General features: G+C 37.4%; 1 protein-coding gene across 1 annotated transcript in view; it reads right to left on the bottom strand.

The window, feature by feature from the left end:
* Positions 1-21,125, bottom strand: part of LOC128652723 (vomeronasal type-2 receptor 26-like) — a 120,468-nt gene extending 99,343 nt beyond the window's left edge. The window contains exons 1-4 of the mRNA XM_053705654.1: positions 21,065-21,125; positions 20,779-20,922; positions 13,877-14,043; positions 656-886 (exon numbers count right to left, since the gene is read on the bottom strand). Of these exons, the coding sequence (XP_053561629.1) occupies positions 656-886; positions 13,877-14,043; positions 20,779-20,922; positions 21,065-21,125 (603 nt within the window). The remainder of the gene's footprint in view (positions 1-655; positions 887-13,876; positions 14,044-20,778; positions 20,923-21,064) is intronic.
* Positions 21,126-22,516: the final 1,391 nt, after the last annotated feature.

Below are 22,516 nucleotides of genomic sequence, written 5' to 3' on the forward strand. Positions count from 1 at the left end.
AAATATCCTTCAGCATTACAATAAATTTTTCCTTAGCTTTAGAATTCAGCTTTAGTGAAACGTCACTCAGTGCCTGCAATCATGTGATGCACATTACCCTCTCTGATAGGAGGATGTTCCCACCCTTCCTAGACTTGCTGTTGCTGCTTGGGGGAGGGTGTATGTGTGCACACAGCAAATCCCTCCCTCTGTTACTATACTATAAAGTATTGTTCATTAAGAACTCCAAATAAAATGAAAAACAAAAGGACAGTTTGGTCCCCACATTTTTACTGAGCAGACCCCCCAACGCAGAAATCCAGTCACAGGTGCTCTACTAGTTCTGCCCAAAATGCGGGACTGCCTCCCCTTTAATGAGAAGCGGCCTAAAATGAACTAGCTCAGGTAAGCCCCCAAACAGTGCCTCTGTGACTGTCTGCTACTCCAGATCATTACACTGACTGCGGTGGACGTGGCTAAATTAACCAACTGGCCGACCAGGAATTTGCTCGTAAGAAAAGTAACACATTCATCTTTTTTTCCTCCATTGCTCTTCTGTATTAGATTCATGTTAAATTTAAACAGCTTCAATTTTTTTTTTTTTTTTTAAAGGAAATAACAATAATAAGAGAAAAAAAATTGGGTTCAATGTCTCTTTAAGTGAACAGTAACTTACTGTTTTGAATTTAGGGCTCCAAATGATCGCACTGTCATTGACATTAAGCTGTTTTCCCACAGGACCTAAGGAGTTAAAGCTTCCAATTTTATTAGGATCTAGTCTCTCTGGGATGTCTGTTGGGATCCAGTTTATAATATCATAATGTCCTGGTACATCTCCATAATCAGTAAAGGAAATATCCTCATGTGATGCTGTCGTAAAATGTGCCTTTCTCAGGTATTTGTTAATCTAGCAACAGGGAAAATTAGATAAAGATACAGGAAATTATTATGGCAAGAATACAGTATACCTAAAAAATATATATAATAAAAATGGTTGTTTTGGACGATATAATAAAAGAAAAAATACTTGTTCATAGACATCTAGAAAATACTATCAAGTCTATGGGGCCTATTTAATCTGGTGAACTACTGGTGCAATGCCGCTCCCTGCAGATTCGCGGCTAATTGGTGGCTAGCAGTGGGTGTCAATCAACCTAATCGTATTCGATCGGGTTGATTTCTGACCGCAGCCTCAGAGCAGGTGAAAAGGTTATGGAGCAGCAGCTGCTTCGTAACTTCTGTTTCTGGTGAGTCTGAAGGCTCGCCGGAAACATGGGGCATCAAGCTTCATATGGAGCTTGATAAATATGCCCCATTGGGGGATATTTATCAAAGCGTCAACTTTGTTGTATATGCTGGCGTTAATATGCTCGCCAGACATTGACAGACATTGCTGCCGCAAACCTAAATACGACACCCTTATTTATGAAAAAATCTGCCAAAAACATGCGCATCAAGTTCGACGCGATTATGCATTGGACTGAGCTCAGGGCCGGATTTACATCTCATGAGCCTGTAGGCACAAAAACCTGAAGCGCCCCCAAACCCCCCCAAAAAAGTGAAAAAAACACAGGACATTTTTTTTATTATTATTTAGGACAACTAAAAATAAATATTAGATGTAAAACATTAAAGCTTAAGGTAATTACATTTTCCCTTTTATGGAGATACACAAATACATACACCAGTTGCAATATTTGTAATGGAAGCTACACCAAAAATCTATATTCACTTAACTCAAATGGCCATACAATTAAAACCGACCGTTATAATAAATGGATGGAACATACACCTATGAAATGTATTGCAGATATCTCTGGTAATTTCTTTTGTGTATTTATTGACAGAGGCTACACAGGACTTCTTCAGCCTCTTGGGATTAAATTTTGTACCCCTCAGTCACCCCCCTTTATGGCCCCCTGGACAAATAATTCTGCATCAGATAGATCAATTTGCAAACAAAACAAACTGACTTACTTACAGTTAAGTTTACTCTTACTCACTCCTATGAGATTTTCCAGCCACAGTGTATGCAAACACAACAGCGTGTCTGACCCCTCAAACACGGCCTCACTAATTGTGTTTTATTCCTTGTATGTGTCACAGGGAGTCAGTGATATTCCTTGTTTAGAACTATATTACAATTCAAAGACAAAATATGTAGCAAAGTGCAAAATTCATAGCTGGATCTGTTCTTCTATTTTTCACGCTCTAATATATTTGTATATGTGTTAGAGTAGGAATTTGATTAAACTGTGTGTGTACATATATATATATATATATATATATATATATGTAGAAGGTGTAGTAGCACTCCAGCTTCAAATAGCTCTGTTGAGCTCTCTTTGCACCGGGTACACTTCAAGAGTATAGATAAAGCAGCAAAGAGGAAGTCACTCACAGGGTCTTGCAAAAAGATAAAGTATTTATTTTGATGTTTCGGGTGTTACCCCTTTTTTAAAAAACAGCACAGTGTGAAACAGTATACTCACCCCCCTTAAATACCCCTGCACAGCAAACAATCAGTGTGGTAAACACCCTAGCACCCGGAATTAAAACCACGTCACATGACACAAGGTCAAGCCCCATTAGCATAGAAACCAGAAGCTCAGTAGTGTAAACCAAGTGAAAGTTAAAAACATAGTGAAAGTTAAAAAAACAAGCAAAACAGATTGTTAGGAGCAATATACAAATACAAACATGGGTTTAAACAAAAAATGTCAACAACCAAACAAGCAGTAGTATATTATCATGCAGATAGCGTTAATCACCAGGGTGACCATAAACACACAGCATAAATACACATAGACATATACAGCCTCAACCATATCATATCATAAAGTACAGGTAATGAACTACTGGACAATTTGCGGAGCCCAGGTATAGAACTACCAATAGCGGTCTTCTTAAGTCCCCTGTGTGATTTCATGCAGGTAGAAGTAGCGAGGCATAGAGGCAAAACACACAAGCCTGGTCGAACCTGCAGTGATAGTCGTTATCACACACTCTATGCCATGGCACATAACCAATGCTTATACCCAAGGGAAGATATCAGACAACTTAGCAAAGCAAAAAATAGGACAACTTAAACAAAGTACACTTCAAAGAACAACGTACACTTCAAAAAACATAACTTAAGAAAATACCCAAGACAACGTAAACACATACGGCTAGATTTGGAGTTCTGGGGCCAAAGGGGTGCATTAGCTACGCTGGCTTTTTTTCTCCCGCACCTTTTAAATACCGCTGGTATTTAGAGTTCACAGAATGGCTGCGTTAGGCTCCAAAAAGGGAGCGTAGAGCATATTTACCGCCACTGCAACTCTAAATTCCAGCGGTGCTTACGGACGCGGCCACCTTTAAAAACGTGCTCATGCACGATTCCCCCATAGAAAACAATGGGGTCATTTGAGCTGAAAAAAAACCTAACACCTGCAAAAAAGCAACGTTCAGCTCCTAACTCAGCCCCATTGTTTTCTATGGGGAAACACTTCCTACGTCTGCACCTAACACTCTAACATGTACCCCGAGTCTAAACACCCCTAACCTTATGCTTATTAACCCCTAATCTGCCACCCCTGCTTTCGCTGACACCTGCATATTTTTTAACCCCTAATCTGCCGCTCCGTACACCGCCGCTACCTACATTATACCTATATTATATGTATTAACCCCTAATCTGCCCCCCACAACGTCGCCTCCACCTACCTACAATAATTAACCCCTAATCTGCCGACCGGTTCTCGCCGCTACTCTAATACATTTTTTAACCCCTAAAGCTAAGTCTAACCCTAACACTAACACCCCCCTAAGCTAAATATAATTTAAATCTAACAAAATAAATTAACTCTTATTATATAAATTAATACTATTTAAAGCTAAATACTTACCTGTAAAATAAATCCTAATATAGCTACAATATAAATTATAATTATATTGTAGCTATTTTAGGATTAATATTTATTTTACAGGCAACTTTGTATTTATTTTAACCAGGTACAATAGCTAAAATAATTACAAAATTACCTGTAAAATAAATCCTAACTGTCAGGGTTACTGCTTGCTAATGATCTGTCCCTTTAAGAGCCTCCTATATCAAGCACTTCCCCCCAGCATTCATTGCTGGTTAATTGAGAAAGGATTCACAGCACAAGCGTTACACTGAGAGTTTTCCTCACTCTCCAACAGCCTCATAAATTCTTATTTGAAGAGTTATTGATAACATCTCTTATTTTTCATTCCTACATCTAGCAGCTCTTCTACTCAATTCAACACTGGAAGATATTTCATACTATAAGGAAATCAAACTAACTCGACATCAAACCCTGAAGCATTTACAAGGTAACAGGATTCAAGCAGCTTCATACACAGCACAGCAAGTAGCGGTGACGTCATCAGCTGCAGCCGCAACCGCTCTCCCTCTGAGTACCACGCTGCTGTTCATAACAAACGGACAAGTAACAATTCCTGTGTTCTCAGGTCAGACCTAATTATTTTATTATTAATCGTTATCTTTACTTATTTTGATGAACTTTACCTGCCTAATTAAGGAATACTATATTTTACGTTACTGCTTAATTTGAACTGTTTGCTTTATCAAATGCCCTTAAAGTAATACAGTTTATGAAGTTAATAAACTGTCACTTATTGGGCAAATAGTAATACATTATATGAAGCACTGACAACGAATTCATCAAGCTTCTTTTATGTTACAAACCTATTTTTGAGGAAATTGTTGGTTCTTATTTATAAATCAAAATTAAATGCTTGTTCAAATTGCTACAAATACAGACTATTACAGAATTAACCAGCCATAAGGAAGAAAGGATTTAGTGTTTGTGTACACAGAATTATCCTATACTAAACATATACTTTCAACAGCAATTATGGAACAAGATCTTTTAAGTGATAAAGTTCAAGTCCTGTCAGACAGATTAGAAGCTTTATCAGGTTCTTTCCATGAATTACAAGTGGAAAATCAGGCTTTGAAGGCCTGCTTAAGAGAGACTCTGGCACCTAAACCTGCAAGTGCAGATTCTATCCCTGAACCTATGGTCTCCCCCCCAGAAAAATTCTCTGGTGACCGTTCAAGATTCAGAGAGTTTAAAAACTCCTGTTTGTTGCTTTTTCAATTAAAGCCACGTACTTATCCCACAGAAAGATCAAGAGTGCTCACTGTGATATCATATTTGAGGGGGGAACCTAGGGCTTGGGCTGACTCTTTTTTTGAAAATGATGATGCAATACTAGGATCTCTAGATGAATTCTTTGATCAAATGTCAGCATTATATGATGACCCTTTCAAACAGGTCACAGCTGAAAACTTACTTAGATCTTTAAAACAAAGAAAGAACCCAGTGGAGTCTTACATCACACAATTTAAAATTTCTGCCCGTGATTCGGGATGGAATGAGGTCTCCCTTAAAACTCAATATCGTTTAGGATTATCTGAGGATATAAAGGATGAGCTTTCACGCACAGGTATTCCAGATTCATTGGAAGATTTCTTTTCTCTCACTATTAACATAGATAGACGGCTTAGGGAACGCCGCTCTGAAAAGGCTAGCGGTACAAAAAGCTTTCTCTCCACACCTGTTTATCAAACTAAGGAATCACCACAACCTATGGACATAGGCTTCATAAAGGGTCCCCTCTCCTCTCAGGAAAAGACAAGGAGGAAGTTGCATAGTTTGTGCATGTATTGCGCCTGCCCTACACATGAAGTAAAGGACTGCCCAGTTCTGGCTAGGAATAAGAAGGGTAGGTTGCCTAACATCTCTGAATCCCTGTTAATGAAAACCATTAAACCATCATATTTAACTATCCCTATTATTTTACAGTGGGATCAAATCAGGATAACAACTGAAGCTATCCTGGACACCGGCTCATGTAGAAATTTTGTTGATTTTTCTTTTGTGAAACAGAATAAAATACCTCTGGTCTCTAAGAAAACTCCAGTCTCTGTGAAGGTCATTGATGGCTCTTTTTTAAAATCAGGTCCTGTCACACACCAAACTACACCATTACAGGTAATATCTTGCACACACATCACAGAAACACTCACTTTTGATGTCATATCTTCACCAATGTTTAATGTAATCCTTGGTATAAATTGGTTTTGTAAACACAAACCAACTATAAACTGGAATGACCTCAGTTTATCTTTTCCTCATCTCACTCAAAATAGTGAGACATCATCAGATTTAATTATGCTACAGGTTGAGGATAATATTTTACCCAAACAATATGCAGACTTCTCAGATGTTTTTAATAAAAAAGAAGCTGAATGTTTGCCCCCTCATAGGGATTACGATTGTCCTATTGATTTACTCCCAGGAGTTTCAATTCCCTATGGACATATCTACCCCCTTTCTAAACCAGAACTAGAACACCTTAAAAATTATATCGATGAGAACCTCCGAAAAGGTTTTATAAGACCTAGTACCTCTCCTGCAGGTGCAGGCATATTTTTTGTTACCAATAAAGATGGCACGTTAAGACCAATCATTGATTACAGGGAATTGAACAGGCGTACCAGAAAAAACAGGTACCCCCTACCTTTAATCCCTGAATTAATTGAAAGATTAAGGGGGGCCTCAATTTTCACTAAATTGGATCTTCGAGGTGCCTATAATCTTATACGAATGAGAGCTGGCGATGAATGGCTCACTGCTTTTCGGACTAGATATGGGCTATTCGAATATACAGTGATGCCATTCGGTCTGTGCAATGCCCCAGCAACATTCCAATGCTTAATCAATGATCTTTTCAGAGATATTTTGGATGTATATGTTGTTGTCTATTTGGACGATATTCTAGTTTACTCACAAAATTTAGATCAACATAGAATGCATGTTAGAGAGGTTCTCACTAGGTTACGAAAAAATAACCTATACGCTAAACTAGAAAAATGTATATTTGAATCAAATAATATCTCTTTTCTGGGGTATAACATCTCTCCTGAAGGAATCAAGATGCAAGATGACAAGGTTCAGGCCATTCATAATTGGCCGACTCCTCAATGTAAGAAAGATGTTCAACGTTTCCTTGGCTTCTCAAATTATTATAGGAAATTCATTCCTGGATTTGCTGCTATTACCAAACCTCTTACTGAACTCACCAAATTGAATCATCCTTTCAGGTGGACAATCCATACTCAACAGGTATTTGACCTTTTAAAAAATAAATTCACTACAGCACCCATTCTCCAATACCCGGATTTAGAAAAGCAATTTATCCTGGAAGTTGACGCTTCTGAGTTCGCAATAGGGGCAATCCTCTCTCAAAGGAAATCATTCAAAGAACCCTTACATCCGGTCGCATTCTTCTCTAGATTGATGCAACCAGCAGAGTTAAATTATCCAGTTGGCGAGAAAGAATTACTTGCAATAAATTGTTCCTTCGATCACTGGAGGCACTTGCTTGAGGGTGCAACACAACCAACTGTCATATATACTGACCATAAAAATCTGCAATATCTTCAGTCTAATCGAACTCTATCCTCCAGACAATTACGCTGGAGTCTTTACTTCTCTCGTTTCCATTACATCATTACCTACAGGCCTGGTACAAAAAATGGCAAGGCTGACGCCCTCTCTAGACAAGGTCCTAAACCTATAATACCATGCATTCCTACTACTATTGTTCCTAAAGACTCTATCATTGGAGTTATAACAAGTCTAACTACAGTGATAAAAGATGCTACTGCTATTGATCCATCAGTACCTCATACAGATCTTACTTACAATTCTGATGGCTTACTCTATAAGGACGGGAAGCTATACATACCTCCAAATCTTAGATCTTCAATCTTGAAAACAGTTCATGAGTCTCCCCTTGCTGGACACATGGGAAGGGATAAAACTTTGGATTTACTTAAGAGATCTTTTTGGTGGCCTACTCTTAACCTCGATCTCAAAGAATATATTTCTAAATGTGTTATATGCGCAACCTCCAAACCTTCTAAACAACTCCCTGTGGGTCTTTTACAGCCTTTACCTGTACCTCAAGTACCCTGGGAGGCGGTATCCCTAGACTTTATCGTGGACTTACCTCTCTCTAACAAATATACCACTATAATGGTTGTCACCGATCTATTCTCAAAGATGGCACATTTCATACCGGTTACCTCCCTACCCACTTCCAAGTTCACCAGTGAATTGTTCATTCAAAACATTGTAAGACTGCATGGAATACCTAAAACCATCCTTAGTGACCGTGGAACCCAATTCACATCTAAGTTCTGGAGAAATTTGTGTGCTGCTCTGCATATAGAACAAAAACTCACCACTGCTTACCATCCTCAGACGAATGGGCAGACGGAGAGGGTGAACCAGTGGCTAGAGCAATACCTACGTTGTTTCTGCTCTCACCAACAAGATTCTTGGGCCACCTACTTGCCCCTAGCAGAATTTGCCTATAATAATAATAAGAGTTCTACAACTGGCACATCACCATTTTTTATAAATTATGGTTTACATCCAAATTTCACACTACTTCCGAAGATTGACACCCCATGTCCTCAGGTGAATGATCTGGTTAATGACATTTCTGCTAACTTTTCTTCAATTCGTGAACATATTCTTCAGGCACAGGCATCACAACGCAGGTACTACGATCTTCGCCACAGACCTAGTCCTCAATATTCCGTAGGACAACAAGTATGGCTCTCCACTAAGAACCTCAAGATACCTTATCCTTGTAGGAAACTAGGTAAACTCTTTTTGGGTCCTTACCCTATCGTCAGGGTAAATGGTCCAACAACAGTTACACTCCAACTACCATCAACTTTTAAGATACATCCAACTTTCCATGTGTCTCTTATCAAACCTTTCAACCTACCCATAACAAATATTACATCAGAAAACCCAATACCTTCTGCTAATCTTGATTGCCAGTATGAGGTTCATAGCATTCTGGATTCTAGACTACGTCGTGGGAATCTATTCTATTTGGTTCATTGGAAAGGTTTTGGCCATGAGGATGATTCCTGGGAGCCTGCCTCGAACATATCTGCTCCACGTCTGATTTCCCTCTTCCATAGACGTAACCCTGATCGTCCTAGGCCTTGAACCTCGCTGTGGTTCTTTTTGTGGGGGGCTCTGTCAGGGTTACTGCTTGCTAATGATCTGTCCCTTTAAGAGCCTCCTATATCAAGCACTTCCCCCCAGCATTCATTGCTGGTTAATTGAGAAAGGATTCACAGCACAAGCGTTACACTGAGAGTTTTCCTCACTCTCCAACAGCCTCATAAATTCTTATTTGAAGAGTTATTGATAACATCTCTTATTTTTCATTCCTACATCTAGCAGCTCTTCTACTCAATTCAACACTGGAAGATATTTCATACTATAAGGAAATCAAACTAACTCGACATCAAACCCTGAAGCATTTACAAGGTAACAGGATTCAAGCAGCTTCATACACAGCACAGCAAGTAGCGGTGACGTCATCAGCTGCAGCCGCAACCGCTCTCCCTCTGAGTACCACGCTGCTGTTCATAACAAACGGACAAGTAACAATTCCTGTGTTCTCAGGTCAGACCTAATTATTTTATTATTAATCGTTATCTTTACTTATTTTGATGAACTTTACCTGCCTAATTAAGGAATACTATATTTTACGTTACTGCTTAATTTGAACTGTTTGCTTTATCAAATGCCCTTAAAGTAATACAGTTTATGAAGTTAATAAACTGTCACTTATTGGGCAAATAGTAATACATTATATGAAGCACTGACAACGAATTCATCAAGCTTCTTTTATGTTACAAACCTATTTTTGAGGAAATTGTTGGTTCTTATTTATAAATCAAAATTAAATGCTTGTTCAAATTGCTACAAATACAGACTATTACACTAACCTAAGTTACAATTAAACCTAACACTACACTATCAATAAATTAATTAAATAAAATACCTACAATAATCTACAATTAAACCTAACACTACACTATCAATAAATTAATTAAATGCAATACCTACAAATAACTACAATTAAATAAACTAACTAAAGTACAAAAAATAAAAAAGAACTACGTTACAAAAAATAAAAAAATATTTACAAACATTAGAAAAATATTACAGCAATTTTAAACTAATTACATCTACTCTAAGCCCCCTAATAAAATAACAAAGACCCCCAAAATAAAAAAATGCCCTACCCTATTCTAAATTAAAAAAGTTCAAAGCTCTTTTACCTTACCAGCCCTGAAAAGGGCCATTTGCGGGGCATGCCCCAAATAATTCAGCTCTTTTGCCTGTAAAAAAAAAACATACAATACCCCCCCAACATTACAACCCACCACCCACATACCCCTAATCTAACCCAAACCCCCTTAAATAAACTTAACACTAAGCCCCTGAAGATCTTCCTACCTTGTCTTCACCATGCCAGGTTCACCGATCGCTCCAGGCTCCGAAATCTTCATCCAAGCCCAAGCGGGGGCTGGATATCCATAATCCAGCTGAAATCTTCCATCAAGCGGCGGCTGAAGAGGTCCAGAAGAGGCTCCAAAGTCTTCATCATATCTGGGAAGAAGAGGAGATCCAGACCAGCAACCATCTTGATCCAAGCGGCATCTTCTATCTTCATCCGATGACGAACGGCTCCAGCTTGAAGACCTCTAGCGCGGATCAATCTTCTTCTTCCGACGTCCAACTGAAGAATGAAGGTTCCTTTAAGGGAAATCATCCAAGATGGCGTCCCTCGAATTCTGATTGGCTGATAGGATTCTAACAGCCAATCGGAATTAAGGTAGGAAAATTCTGATTGGCTGATTGAATCAGCCAATCAGAATGAAGTTCAATCCGATTGGCTGATCCAATCAGCCAATCAGATTGAGCTCGCATTCTATTGGCTGTTCCGATCAACCAATAGAATGCGAGCTCAATCTGATTAGCAGATTGGATCAGCCAATCGGATTGAACTTGAATCTGATTGGCTGATTCCATCAGCAAATCAGAATATTCCTACCTTAATTCCAATTGGCTGATAGAATCCTATCAGCCAATTGGAATTTGAGGGATACCATCTTGGATGACGTCATTTAAAGGAACCGTCATTCGGCGAGTAGGCGTCGGTTGAACAGGATGGATCCGCGTCGGCTGGGAAGAAGATGGCTCCGCTCCGGAAGAAAGAAGATTGAAGATGTCGCTTGATAGAAGACTTCATCCCGATGATGGACTTCCGACTTCAGCCCGATGATGGAGTTCTTCAGCCGCCGCTTGGATCAAGACTTCGAACCGTCTTCTGGACCGATCGCTGAACCCGGTGAGGTGAAGACAAGGTAGGGAGATCTTCAGGGGCTTAGTGTTAGGTTTATTTAAGGGGGGTTTGGGTTAGATTAGGGGTATGTGGGTGGTGGATTGTAATGTTGGGGGGGGATTGTATGTTTTTTTTTTACAGGCAAAAGAGCTGAATTCTTTGGGGCATGCCCCGCAAAGGGCCCTTTTCAGGGCTGGTAAGGTAAAAGAGCTTTTCTATTTTAATTTTAGAATAGGGTAGGGCATTTTTTTATTTTGGGGGGCTTTGTTATTTTATTAGGGGGGTTAGAGTAGGTGTAATTAGTTTAAAATTGTTGTAATATTTTTCTAATGTTTGTAAATATTTTTTTATTTTTTGTAACTTAGTTCTTTTTTATTTTTTGTACTTTAGTTAGTTTATTTCATGGTATTTATTTGTAGGTATTGTATTTAATTAATTTATTGATAGTGTAGTGTTAGGTTTAATTGTAGATAATTGTAGGTATTTTATTTAATTTATTTATTGATAGTGTAGTGTTAGGTTTAATTGTAACTTAGGTTAGGATTTATTTTACAGGTAATTGTGTAATTATTTTAACTAGGTAACTATTAAATAGTGAATAACTATTGTACCTGGTTAAAATAAATACAAAGTTGCCTGTAAAATAAATATTAATCCTAAAATAGCTACAATATAATTATAATTTATATTGTAGCCATATTAGGGTTTATTTTACAAGTAAGTATTTAGATTTAAATAGGAATAATTTATTTAATAAGAGTTAATTTATTTCGTTAGATAAAAGTTATATTTAACTTAGGGGGGTGTTAGTGTTAGGGTTAGACTTAGCTTTAGGGGTTAAAAATTTTTGTAGAGTAGCGGTGAGCTCCGGTCGGCAGATTAGGGGTTAATACTTGAAGTTAGGTGTCGGCGATGTTAGGGAGAGCAGATTAGGGGTTAATACTATTTATTATAGGGTTATTGAGGCGGGAGTGAGGCGGATTAGGGGTTAATACATTTATTATAGTAGCGGTGAGCTCCGGTTAGCAGATTAGGGGTTAATTAGTGTAGGTAGGTGGAGGCGACATTGGGGGCGGCATATTAGGGGTTAATAAATATAATATAGGGGTTGGCGGTGTTAGGGGCAGCAGATTAGGGGTACATAGGGATAACGTAGGTGGCCGCGGTGTACGGAGCGGCAGATTAGGGGTTAAAAAATTTTAATATAGTGGCGGCGATGTGGGGGGACCTCGGTTTAGGGGTACATATGTAGTTTATGGGTGTTAGTGTACTTTAGAGCACAGTAGTTAAGAGCTTTATAAACCGGCGTTAGCCCAGAAAGCTCTTAACTACTGACTTTTTTCTGTTGCTGGAGTTTTGTCGTTAGATTTCTAACGCTCACTTCAGCCACGACTCTAAATACCGGCGTTAGAAAGATCCCATTGAAAAGATAGGATAAGCCAATGGTGTAGGGGGATCTGCGGTATGGAAAAGTTGCGGCTGGAAAGTGAGCTTTAGACCCTTTCCTGACTGACTCCAAATACCAGCGGGCGGTAAAAACCAGCAATAGGAGCCTCTAACGCTAGTTTTGATGGCTACCGCCCAACTCTAAATCTAGGACATAGTTAGAGGCAGTCCCTTATATGGTGTACCTTACTTGATTATATAATGTCCAATAGAACCAAAGGCAGGAACAGTCTTGAAAATAGAGAAGTGGTTCATTAGAGAGTCTTGTCCCTATAAACAGCAGTGCCAGTCAAGGTGGACATTGTTGACCACATCCCCCTACTAAGCAGGGGGGGATGACAGGGCTAAAATTCTCTTACAAAGAGAGTCAAAATGGATTTTCAATCTTGGGACAATGATCCCCGGGAGCTCAATGTCCACCTTGACTGGTACTGCTGTTTATAGGGACAAGACTCTCTAATGAAGCACCTCTCTATTTTCAAGACTGTTCCTGCCTTTGGTTCTATCGGACATTATATAATCAAGTAAGGTACACCATATAAGGGACTGCCTCTAACTATGTGTTTACGTTCTCTTGGGTATTTTCTTAAGTTATGTTTTTTGAAGTGTACGTTGTTCTTTGAAATGTACTTTGTTTAAGTTGTCCTATTTTTTGCTTTGCTAAGTTGTCTGATATCTTCCCTTGGGTATAAGCATTGGTTATGTGACGTGGCATGGAGTGTGTGATAACGACTATCACTGCAGGTGTACTTCCGTGCAGAAAATTTGTTTCATTTATCAAATTACCTAGGTAATCTGCAAATTACCTAGATAATCTGAACATTACCTACTCTGCACTCGTTAAAGTGAAAATAAGATATTTTCTGGAACAACAGCAACAGTAACAATTTATTTAGTTAACGTTAACTATATATTTTGTTAAAATGAACTATAACAATTAATTAAATTAACATAATGTTATTTATTTATTTTGTTCAAGTGAACAAATCACTTGTTAAAGTGAAAATAAGATATTTTCTGGAACAACAATAGCAATATCTAAGAATTAATCATCAATCAATTAATGAATTTGCAAAACATATGATAAAATACCCGTTTTAATACCAAGTTTATAAAAGCCATCCACAGCTAAAATCGACGGGGCATCAGTTTTTGCTCTGTCTACTTCGGGTACTTTAATTCTCACAGTGACACCTTCATCGACATTTGGGTGCTTTGCATTAGAAACTGCTAACATTTTCTTTGCTTGCTTTGCTAAACCTTTCTTGGATTCATTACGCTGTATTTTCTGATCCATATTCTTTTTACAGATGTTGCACAATACATTCTTGCCATACCCTTCCTCTTTAGGATCTATTTCACCACAAATTACGTGAACAAACATATCAAGGAAATACACTTTAACGATACGGAAGCCATTAATGTGCACATTACCTAGGTAAAATGCTGAAAACTCTAGATTCCGCACTTTAACTGAGTAAATCAGTTAATCTGCAGATTAGCTAGATGATGTGCACATTATCAACTTTCGCACTTTAGCGGTAGCATATAGATATATACTCCTAGATCGAAGTCCTAACGAAGAATGAAGTTTCCTTTAAATGACGTCATTCAAGATGACGTCCCTTGAATTCCGATTGGCTGATGGGATTCTATCAGCCAATCAGAATTAAGGTAGAAAAAATCCGATTGGCTGATTCAATCAGCCAATTGGATTGAAGTTCAATCCGATTAGCTGATCCAATCAGCCAATAGAATGTGAGGTCAATCCGATTGACTGATAGCATCAGCCAATCGGATTTCTCCTACCTTAATTCCGATTGGCTGATAGAATCCTATCAGCCAATCAGAATTCGAGGGACGCGATCTTGGTTGATGTCATTTAGTCATTTAAAGGAACCTTCATTCTTTGTTAGGACTTCGATTGAAGAGGATGCTCCGCATCAGCTGGATTGAAGATGGACCCGCTCTGGAAGGATGAAGATGCCGTCTGGATGAAGATTTCTGCCGTCTGGAGGACATCTTCTGCCCTGATTGGATGAAGACTTTGGACCCTCTGGAGGACCACTTGTGCCTGGCTGGGTGAAGACGGCTCAAGGTAGGGTGAAATTCAGGGGGTTAGTGTTAGGTTATTTTAAGGGGGGATTGGGTGGGTTTTAGAGTAGGGGTGTGTTGGTGGTGGATTTAATGTTGGGGGGGTTGTATTTTTTTTTTACAGGTAAAAGAGCTGATTACTTTGGGGCAATGCCCCACAAAAGGCCCTTTTAAGGGCTATTTGTAATTTAGTATAGGGTAGGGAATGTTATTATTTTGGGGGGGCTTTGTAATTTTATTAGGGGGATTAGAGTAGGTGTAATTAGTTTAAAATTCTTGTAATTCTTTTTTTATTTTCTGCAATTTAGTTTTGGTTTTTTTCCGTAATTTAGTTTATTTAATTTAATTGTAATTAATTGTAGGTAGTTTAGGTAATTAGTTTAATGATAGTGTAGTGTTAGGTGTAATTGTAACTTAGGTTAGGTTTTATTTTACAGGTAATTGTGTACTTATTTTATCTGAGTAGTTATTAAATAGTTAATAACTATTGTACCTACTTAAAATAATTATAAATCCTAGAGTATATAATTAGGAGTGATATGTGCACTACGAGTAGCTGAAGGTATATTTTAAGTGTATTGCAAAGAATTTTCTAACTTTGTGAAATTTTTTCTGTGTAGTACAATATGATGTAAGAATCTTATAGAATAAATTTGTTGGAGGTGAAAATTATTCACAAATACCAAAAATTATATAGTGTCCGTTTCTTTATATAAATAATGTTATCTAACACTGTGGTAAAATGTAAGGAAAAGAAGAGAATATAACCACTATTGGTAAGAAAATATATTTATAAAATTATGAAATCCATATAAACAATGTAACAATTAGTATAAAAACATCAGATTAAAGGGAAGTCTCCCCAATTTAAAAAAAATCACATAAATTAATATTCAAAATATAAAACCATATATTGAGCCAATGATTGCGTTTGTGACACTCTAAATAACATTTAAATAAGCTGCCCCATACATAAATTTATGCATAAGTGTCCGTTTCTTTGAACGTTTAAGGTAGTTCAATATGGTATCCGTATAACCAGCTTATGTTAAAATTGACAATGGACAGTCCAAAAAGTTGTGAACGTATCAGCCGATGGTAGATAGAGAAAGTTATTTCTTAAATTAATATTACCTCTAGGTAAGAAAGGTTACCATACATATGCTTTCCAAATAGGATCGATTACCTGTTTTTCTTTAAACCCGTTTCACAGCGTCCATCTCCCCTTCTCACCTGGTGACTGAGCAGCGCCGCATGTGTCTTGGCGTCTGACGCCACAGCTTGGTATCTCGGGTGGGATTGGCTGGAGGTGTTGGAAGGTGATTAACTTCTTTTAGATGACAAAATAGATCCTTCATAGGAAATAGAAAGATATTGTTGACAAATCCTGCACTTAGTGCTAAGCGCACGCAGGGATGAAGAGGTTCCGATAAGTGTATGATAGACAACCCGGGTTGTTGCAGTATTAGAACTGTTTCCACTTGGTATCAAAAAGTCTCTTTGTGTATTATTTCACACAATTTTAGGGTCAGCAGTCACAAGGTCGACGCGTTTCACCCAAGAGAGCTTTATCAAGAAGTTGATCTTGATAAAGATCTTGATTAAGAAATAACTTTCTCTATCTACCATCGGCTGATACTTTCACAACTTTTTGGACTGTCCATTGTCAATTTTAACATAAGCTGGGTATACGGATACCATATTGAACTACCTTATACGTTCAAAGAAACAGACAGTTATGCATACATTTATGTATGGGGCAGCTTATTTAAATGCTATTTAGAGTGTCACAAACACAATCATTGGCTCAATATATGGTTTATATATATTTATATGGTTTATATATATTTTGAATATTAATTTATGTGATTTTTTTTAAATTGGGGAGACGTCCCTTTAATCTGATGTTTTTATACTAATTGTTACATTGTTTATATGGATTTCATAATTTTATAAATATATTTTCTTACCAATAGTGGTTATATTCTCTTCTTTTCTTACATTTTACCACAGTGTTAGATAACATTATTTATTTAAAGAAATGGACGCTATATAATTTTTGGTATTTGTGAATAATTTTCACCTCCAACAAATTTATTCTATAAGATTCTCACATCATATTGTACTACACAGAAAAAATTTCACAAAGTTAGAAATTTTTTTGCAATACACTTAAAATATACCTTCAGCTACTCGTAGTGCACCTATCACTCCTAATTATATACTCTACCGTTTGTTGAGAGACGGAAGGAACTTTCTAATTTTTAGGTGTTTGGTATTTAACCCTTATTGCCAGTGCACTACTATACCCTCTCAGCCCACAAAATATAAATCCTAAGCTAGCTAAAATGTAATTATTAGTTATATTGTAGCTAGCTTAGGGTTTATTTTATCGGTAAGTATTTAGTTTTAAATAGGAATAATTTATTTAATTGTAGTAAATTTATTTTGTTTAATTTAAATTATATTTAAGTTAGGGGGTGAGACTTAGACTTAGGTTTAGGGGTTAATAAATTTATTAGAGTAGCGGCGACATTGGGGTCGGCAGATTAGGGGTTAATAAATGTAGATAGGTGTCGGTAATGTCAGGGACGGCAGATTAGGAGTTAATAAAATGTAACTAGTGTTTGCGAGGTGGGAGTGTGGCGGGTTAGGGGTTAATAAATTTATTAAAGTGGCAGCGATGTCCGGTTAGCAGATTAGGGGTTAATAATTGTAGGTAAGTGGTGGCGACATTGGGGGGGGGGCAGACTAGGGGTTAATAAATATAATGTATGCGTCGGCGATGTTAGGGGCAGCAGATTAGGGGTTCATAGGTATAATGTAAGTGGCGGCAAGGTACGGTCGGCAGATTAGGGGTTAAAAAATTATTTTAGTGTTTGCGATATGGGGGGGCTCGGTTTAGGGGTTAATAGGTAGTTAACGGGTTTTAGTGTATTTAGTTAAGAGCTTTAGTTAAGAGCTTTATGTTCTGGCATTAGCCCATAAAACTCTTAACTACTGACTTTTAAAAGCGGTAGGAGTCTTGGAGGTAGAGGCTGTACCGTTCACTTCTTCCAAGACTCGTAATAACATTGTTAGGCAAATCAGATTAAAAAGATAGGATACGCAATTGACGTAAGGGGATTTGCGGTAGCCTCGAGTCGCTGAAGAAAAGTGAGCGGTACACCTGTACCTGCCAGACTCATAATACCAGCGTGCATTAAAAAGCAGCGTTAGGATCCCTTAACACTGCTTTATAAGGCTAACGCCAAACTCGTGATCTAGGCAATAGTAAATAATCCAGAAAATTAGGAGTCAAGAGTCAGGGGTAAAATTCAATTTACCACACAACACAAACATACCACACTCACTAGATAAAATAACAGATGAACATATATATACACACACACAAATATGCCATGTGAGTGGTTAACACACATACACATTTTTATTTTGCTAGTTAACCTTTAGTAATCAAGATCTTCATTTATAGCAATAGCTTTACAGTCTACAAACATCGTTGTCAAAGTGCCCTAAAGGCTGTAAATCACAATCGGCAAGTTATAATAAAGAGCAGAGCAGCTAGTCCCACATAACCTCCTCACCTCCAATGCCTTTATAGAACAAAAATATTCATCCTGAAGCAGAATTTAACCCCCTGGCTATAAAAATGCACTACAGCACATAAAAAGTGAATACACTGCATTTCTTTCTGGTAGCCAAGGGGTTAAAGTGCTCTGCTTGTTATGTTGTCATTCTAGGCAGCATTAGAAGCATTGTACAGTCCTAACCTTTCCTGAAGCCTTCATTCCTTCAACAAAAAGTGTCTGCTCCACATCATCATGGAGCTTGGCTGTGTGAGGGAGGAAGTACATCAAATAAAAGTGAAACTTACACAGTAAACATGCCTGGTGAAAATGGGAGGGGTTTAGTTTTAAACTTTGCCCCTCTCTCCTTCATGGCTCCCTGGACTGCTGTAACACTCGACTCTGTAAGCAGCTGGCAGCACAATTCTTACTAAAACGAATGCCCTGACTACACTGACTACAGGCAGGTGCCCCTCACTGCAATGCACCTGTAGGCACATGCCTACTGTGCCTAATGGGAAACCCAGCCCTGACTGAGCATCAGACTTTTGATAAATAAGAGTCATTGATGTTGCGAATATCCTTTTCTATCTAATTCTTTACACTGAATATCTATCAAATGAAGACATTTTTGTCTTCTTATTGCAACTTTATTCATACCATTGTACATATATCTTATAATATACTTATTGATATATATATATATATATATATATATATATATATATATATATATATAAATAAAAAATATATAGATGTGTGGTAGTGCACAATTAAACTCTCAAATTCCAACACTCACAAACTGTGCTGGCAGTCCCAAAATAATATGCAATACAATATAAAAGAAGGATTGAGCGAAAAATTATCAGTCAATCAAAGAGGGACACAGGCCGCACTTAGTTAACCAGAGTTTTATTACTATGTAATTCTGAACAACCGTAAATCAGAACGTCTACCCTCCACCCTATTCCTTTAAAGCGGAATACACACCAACTAAAATATACAGGTATTTAGAACAGGCTGGCCAGTTGGTGTGTATTCCGCTTTAAAGGAATAGGGTGGAGGGTAGACGTTCTGATTTACGGTTGTTCAGAATTACATAGTAATAAAACTCTGGTTAACTAAGTGCGGCCTGTGTCCCTCTTTGATTGACTGATAATTTTTCGCTCAATCCTTCTTTTATATTGTATTGCATATATATATATATATATATATATATATAAACAGAAGCAGAGACCGCACTCATAGGTCTTATATTTCACCACTGATGTGGACTTTATTCAATCTGTAACGTTTCGGGGTTTCCCCCTTTGTCATGTTTTGACAAAGGGGGAAACCCCGAAACGTTACAGATTGAATAAAGTCCACATCAGTGGTGAAATATAAGACCTATGAGTGCGGTCTCTGCTTCTGTTTATATTATTTCTATGCACTGCACCTAGGCATTATATGGATAACGAGAGTGCTTGGTGACCACAATTTGCCTATATATATATATATATATATATATATATATATATATATATATGTGTGTATATATATCTGTTGTCAATTTTTTAAAATGTTTACATATTCCTCAATGTAATCTTTGAATAAAGCAATGTTGACTTTCATATCTCTGTATTTACTGTATTCATTAAATATAACTGCTTGTAGATCTTGTAAATATATTATTAATCGGATCAATAATATTTGAAAATATAACATATAACGTGAACCATTAGTCAATTAATTGTTACATTTTAAAGAATGTTAGTTCTGATCTTAAAGGGACATCAACCTCATATAGGTTATTTTGTGATTTCATTATGCAGATAGACAAGATAATATCAAGCAACATAAATCCTTTTCACTTCTATTATTCCTCAGATATCATATTTTTTAGAAATAGCAATGCACGTGTGCAAGCCAATCGCATGAGTCATCTATGTGCAGACATCAATCAGCAGCTATATACTTTATTTAAATATGCTCCTCATCAACGGATAGAAAAAATAATGAAGAGAAATAAAATATATATGAAACAAAATAATAATCAACAACATTGCATGCTATTTATACATAATTAAACATATATTTTTTTATGTCCCTTCAAGATAATACTTAAAGTAATACAGCGACACCATTATTTTTTTTTTTTACTTTATCTTTAATTTTCATATATATATAGTTTTAAAAAAACCCAAAAACAATAAAAACATAATGATATAAAAAAAAAATAATATTCTTGCAACGCCTCCTGTATTGCCCTAACTGCATCCGCAGCAGCTTGCAGCGCCTAAGTCAGTTGATCAAATAGTTGTGGCAGGAATGGGTCTGTCTGGGTCCCCCGATCTTGAGCTGTAATAAAAACACAAAATAAAATATGTTATAACAATTCCTTTCAAATCTTGAAGTGTTAAAACATGATATGATCATTTCTTACATTCAGTTCCAGCCACCTCCTCATCGGATCTCTCTGGTGACATGGCGATAATGGCTTCTTCTCCTGAGGAATCCTCATTTTCATTTGTCAAAGACGAAGCCCCAACAAAAATCATTGTTATGGATGCAGAATATGTGACAATGACTATATTATACAAAACATTGTTAAAAAACAGAAAAATATATATGGTCTACTAATTCACAATCAATATGGAAGTGATAATTTCTTACATTCAGTTCCAGCTACCTCCTCATCGGGTCTCCGGGCAAGTTGGCTGCTGGGGCACCTTCATCTGCCGATAATTCCTCAGTTTCATCTGTCAGAGATGAAGCACAAACACTAATCATTGTTATGATGAGGATTATGTGACACATCCTAGATTATACTCATCATTGCTGTAGACTGTTATGACAACTTGATGATAAAGATTAAATATGTGAATTAAAAAACACCATCCCTTACATTAACCTGCATCATGAAATAACTTTTTTCAAACTCTCTCTTTTATGGTAAATAATGAAAACATGTTGTTGTAATGTAAAATTACCTTCAGTATCAAGGACATCAGAATCTGTCCCTGACTCCTTCCTAGCAGAGTCAGAGGCAGCGGTGGTTAGGAGCTGTTGCTCTGTGGCATGGCCATGGAGACCGGCATCAAATACTGGGGCATCCTATGCCTACGCCTTGATAAATCTGTTAACATATAAAGATGTATGTCAACATTAGATCCATGTGCTATTTTTTCTTCTGCGTAATATTTTTGCAGCTGCAACACATGGAGATTTATGTACCAAAATGTAAATAGTTTGCAAAAACAAAAAATACTGCTAAACTCCAATCATATATTGCCAAAAAGGAAAAAAAAAATTAAAAATATTCAATCATTCATACTAGAACACTTTATTGGAAACAAAAGAAAGTCCTACCGGACTAGTACACAAATGCACACACACACACTATTAAAATTAGTTTGAACTCAGTCCTATGATCCAAATGGATATAAATAATTATTTTGGTGTCAGAAATACAGTGTGAGATACTATAATTGTGGGGTGGAAAGAAATGATTGCCCTCTCATAAATTACTTCCACCTAATCCAGTATCTGAGATAGATTAATTATCATTTTAGATATAAGATTATTACTTGCCTGGCTAAACTGGTATTGAGCACAGATGTTATCTGCACATAATGTGGCAAGAGAGGTAACCATTAGAACTTAAACATTAAGTAACACACAGGTAGATTATGAGTTATGCACGCTATAGGGAATTTAACGAACGCAACAAAAGTTGCATTATTTAACCTTCTATAGCGCAGCCATTACAAGTTTTGAAACAGTTGCCTTGTGCATGCAATATGGTTGCGTTGAGATCAATACCGCACACAGTAAAAGCGCAGTTTTGCCGTGCTCATGAACGCTTTCCCCTTAGATATCAATAGGGAGAGCGGGTCAGAAAAAAACCTAACACCTGCGATCACGATGAAAAGCTCCGTAACGCAACCCTGTTGAAGTCTATGGGGGAAAAAAGTAGCGTTTAAATCTAACACCCTAACATAAACTCCACCTCTTAATAGTGATGTCCCGAACTGTTCGCCCGCGAACGGTTCACAGTGATCATAGCTTGTTCGCGTTCGCGTTTGTGGGCGAACACATGGCGATGTTCAATCTGCCCCTATGTGTCATCATTGTGGAAACTTTGACCCTTTATGTCACAGCCGCCTGACACATTAGAGCCA

This window comes from Bombina bombina, chromosome 3 (assembly GCF_027579735.1).
Source record: "Bombina bombina isolate aBomBom1 chromosome 3, aBomBom1.pri, whole genome shotgun sequence".
Taxonomy (NCBI): Eukaryota; Metazoa; Chordata; class Amphibia; order Anura; family Bombinatoridae; genus Bombina; species Bombina bombina.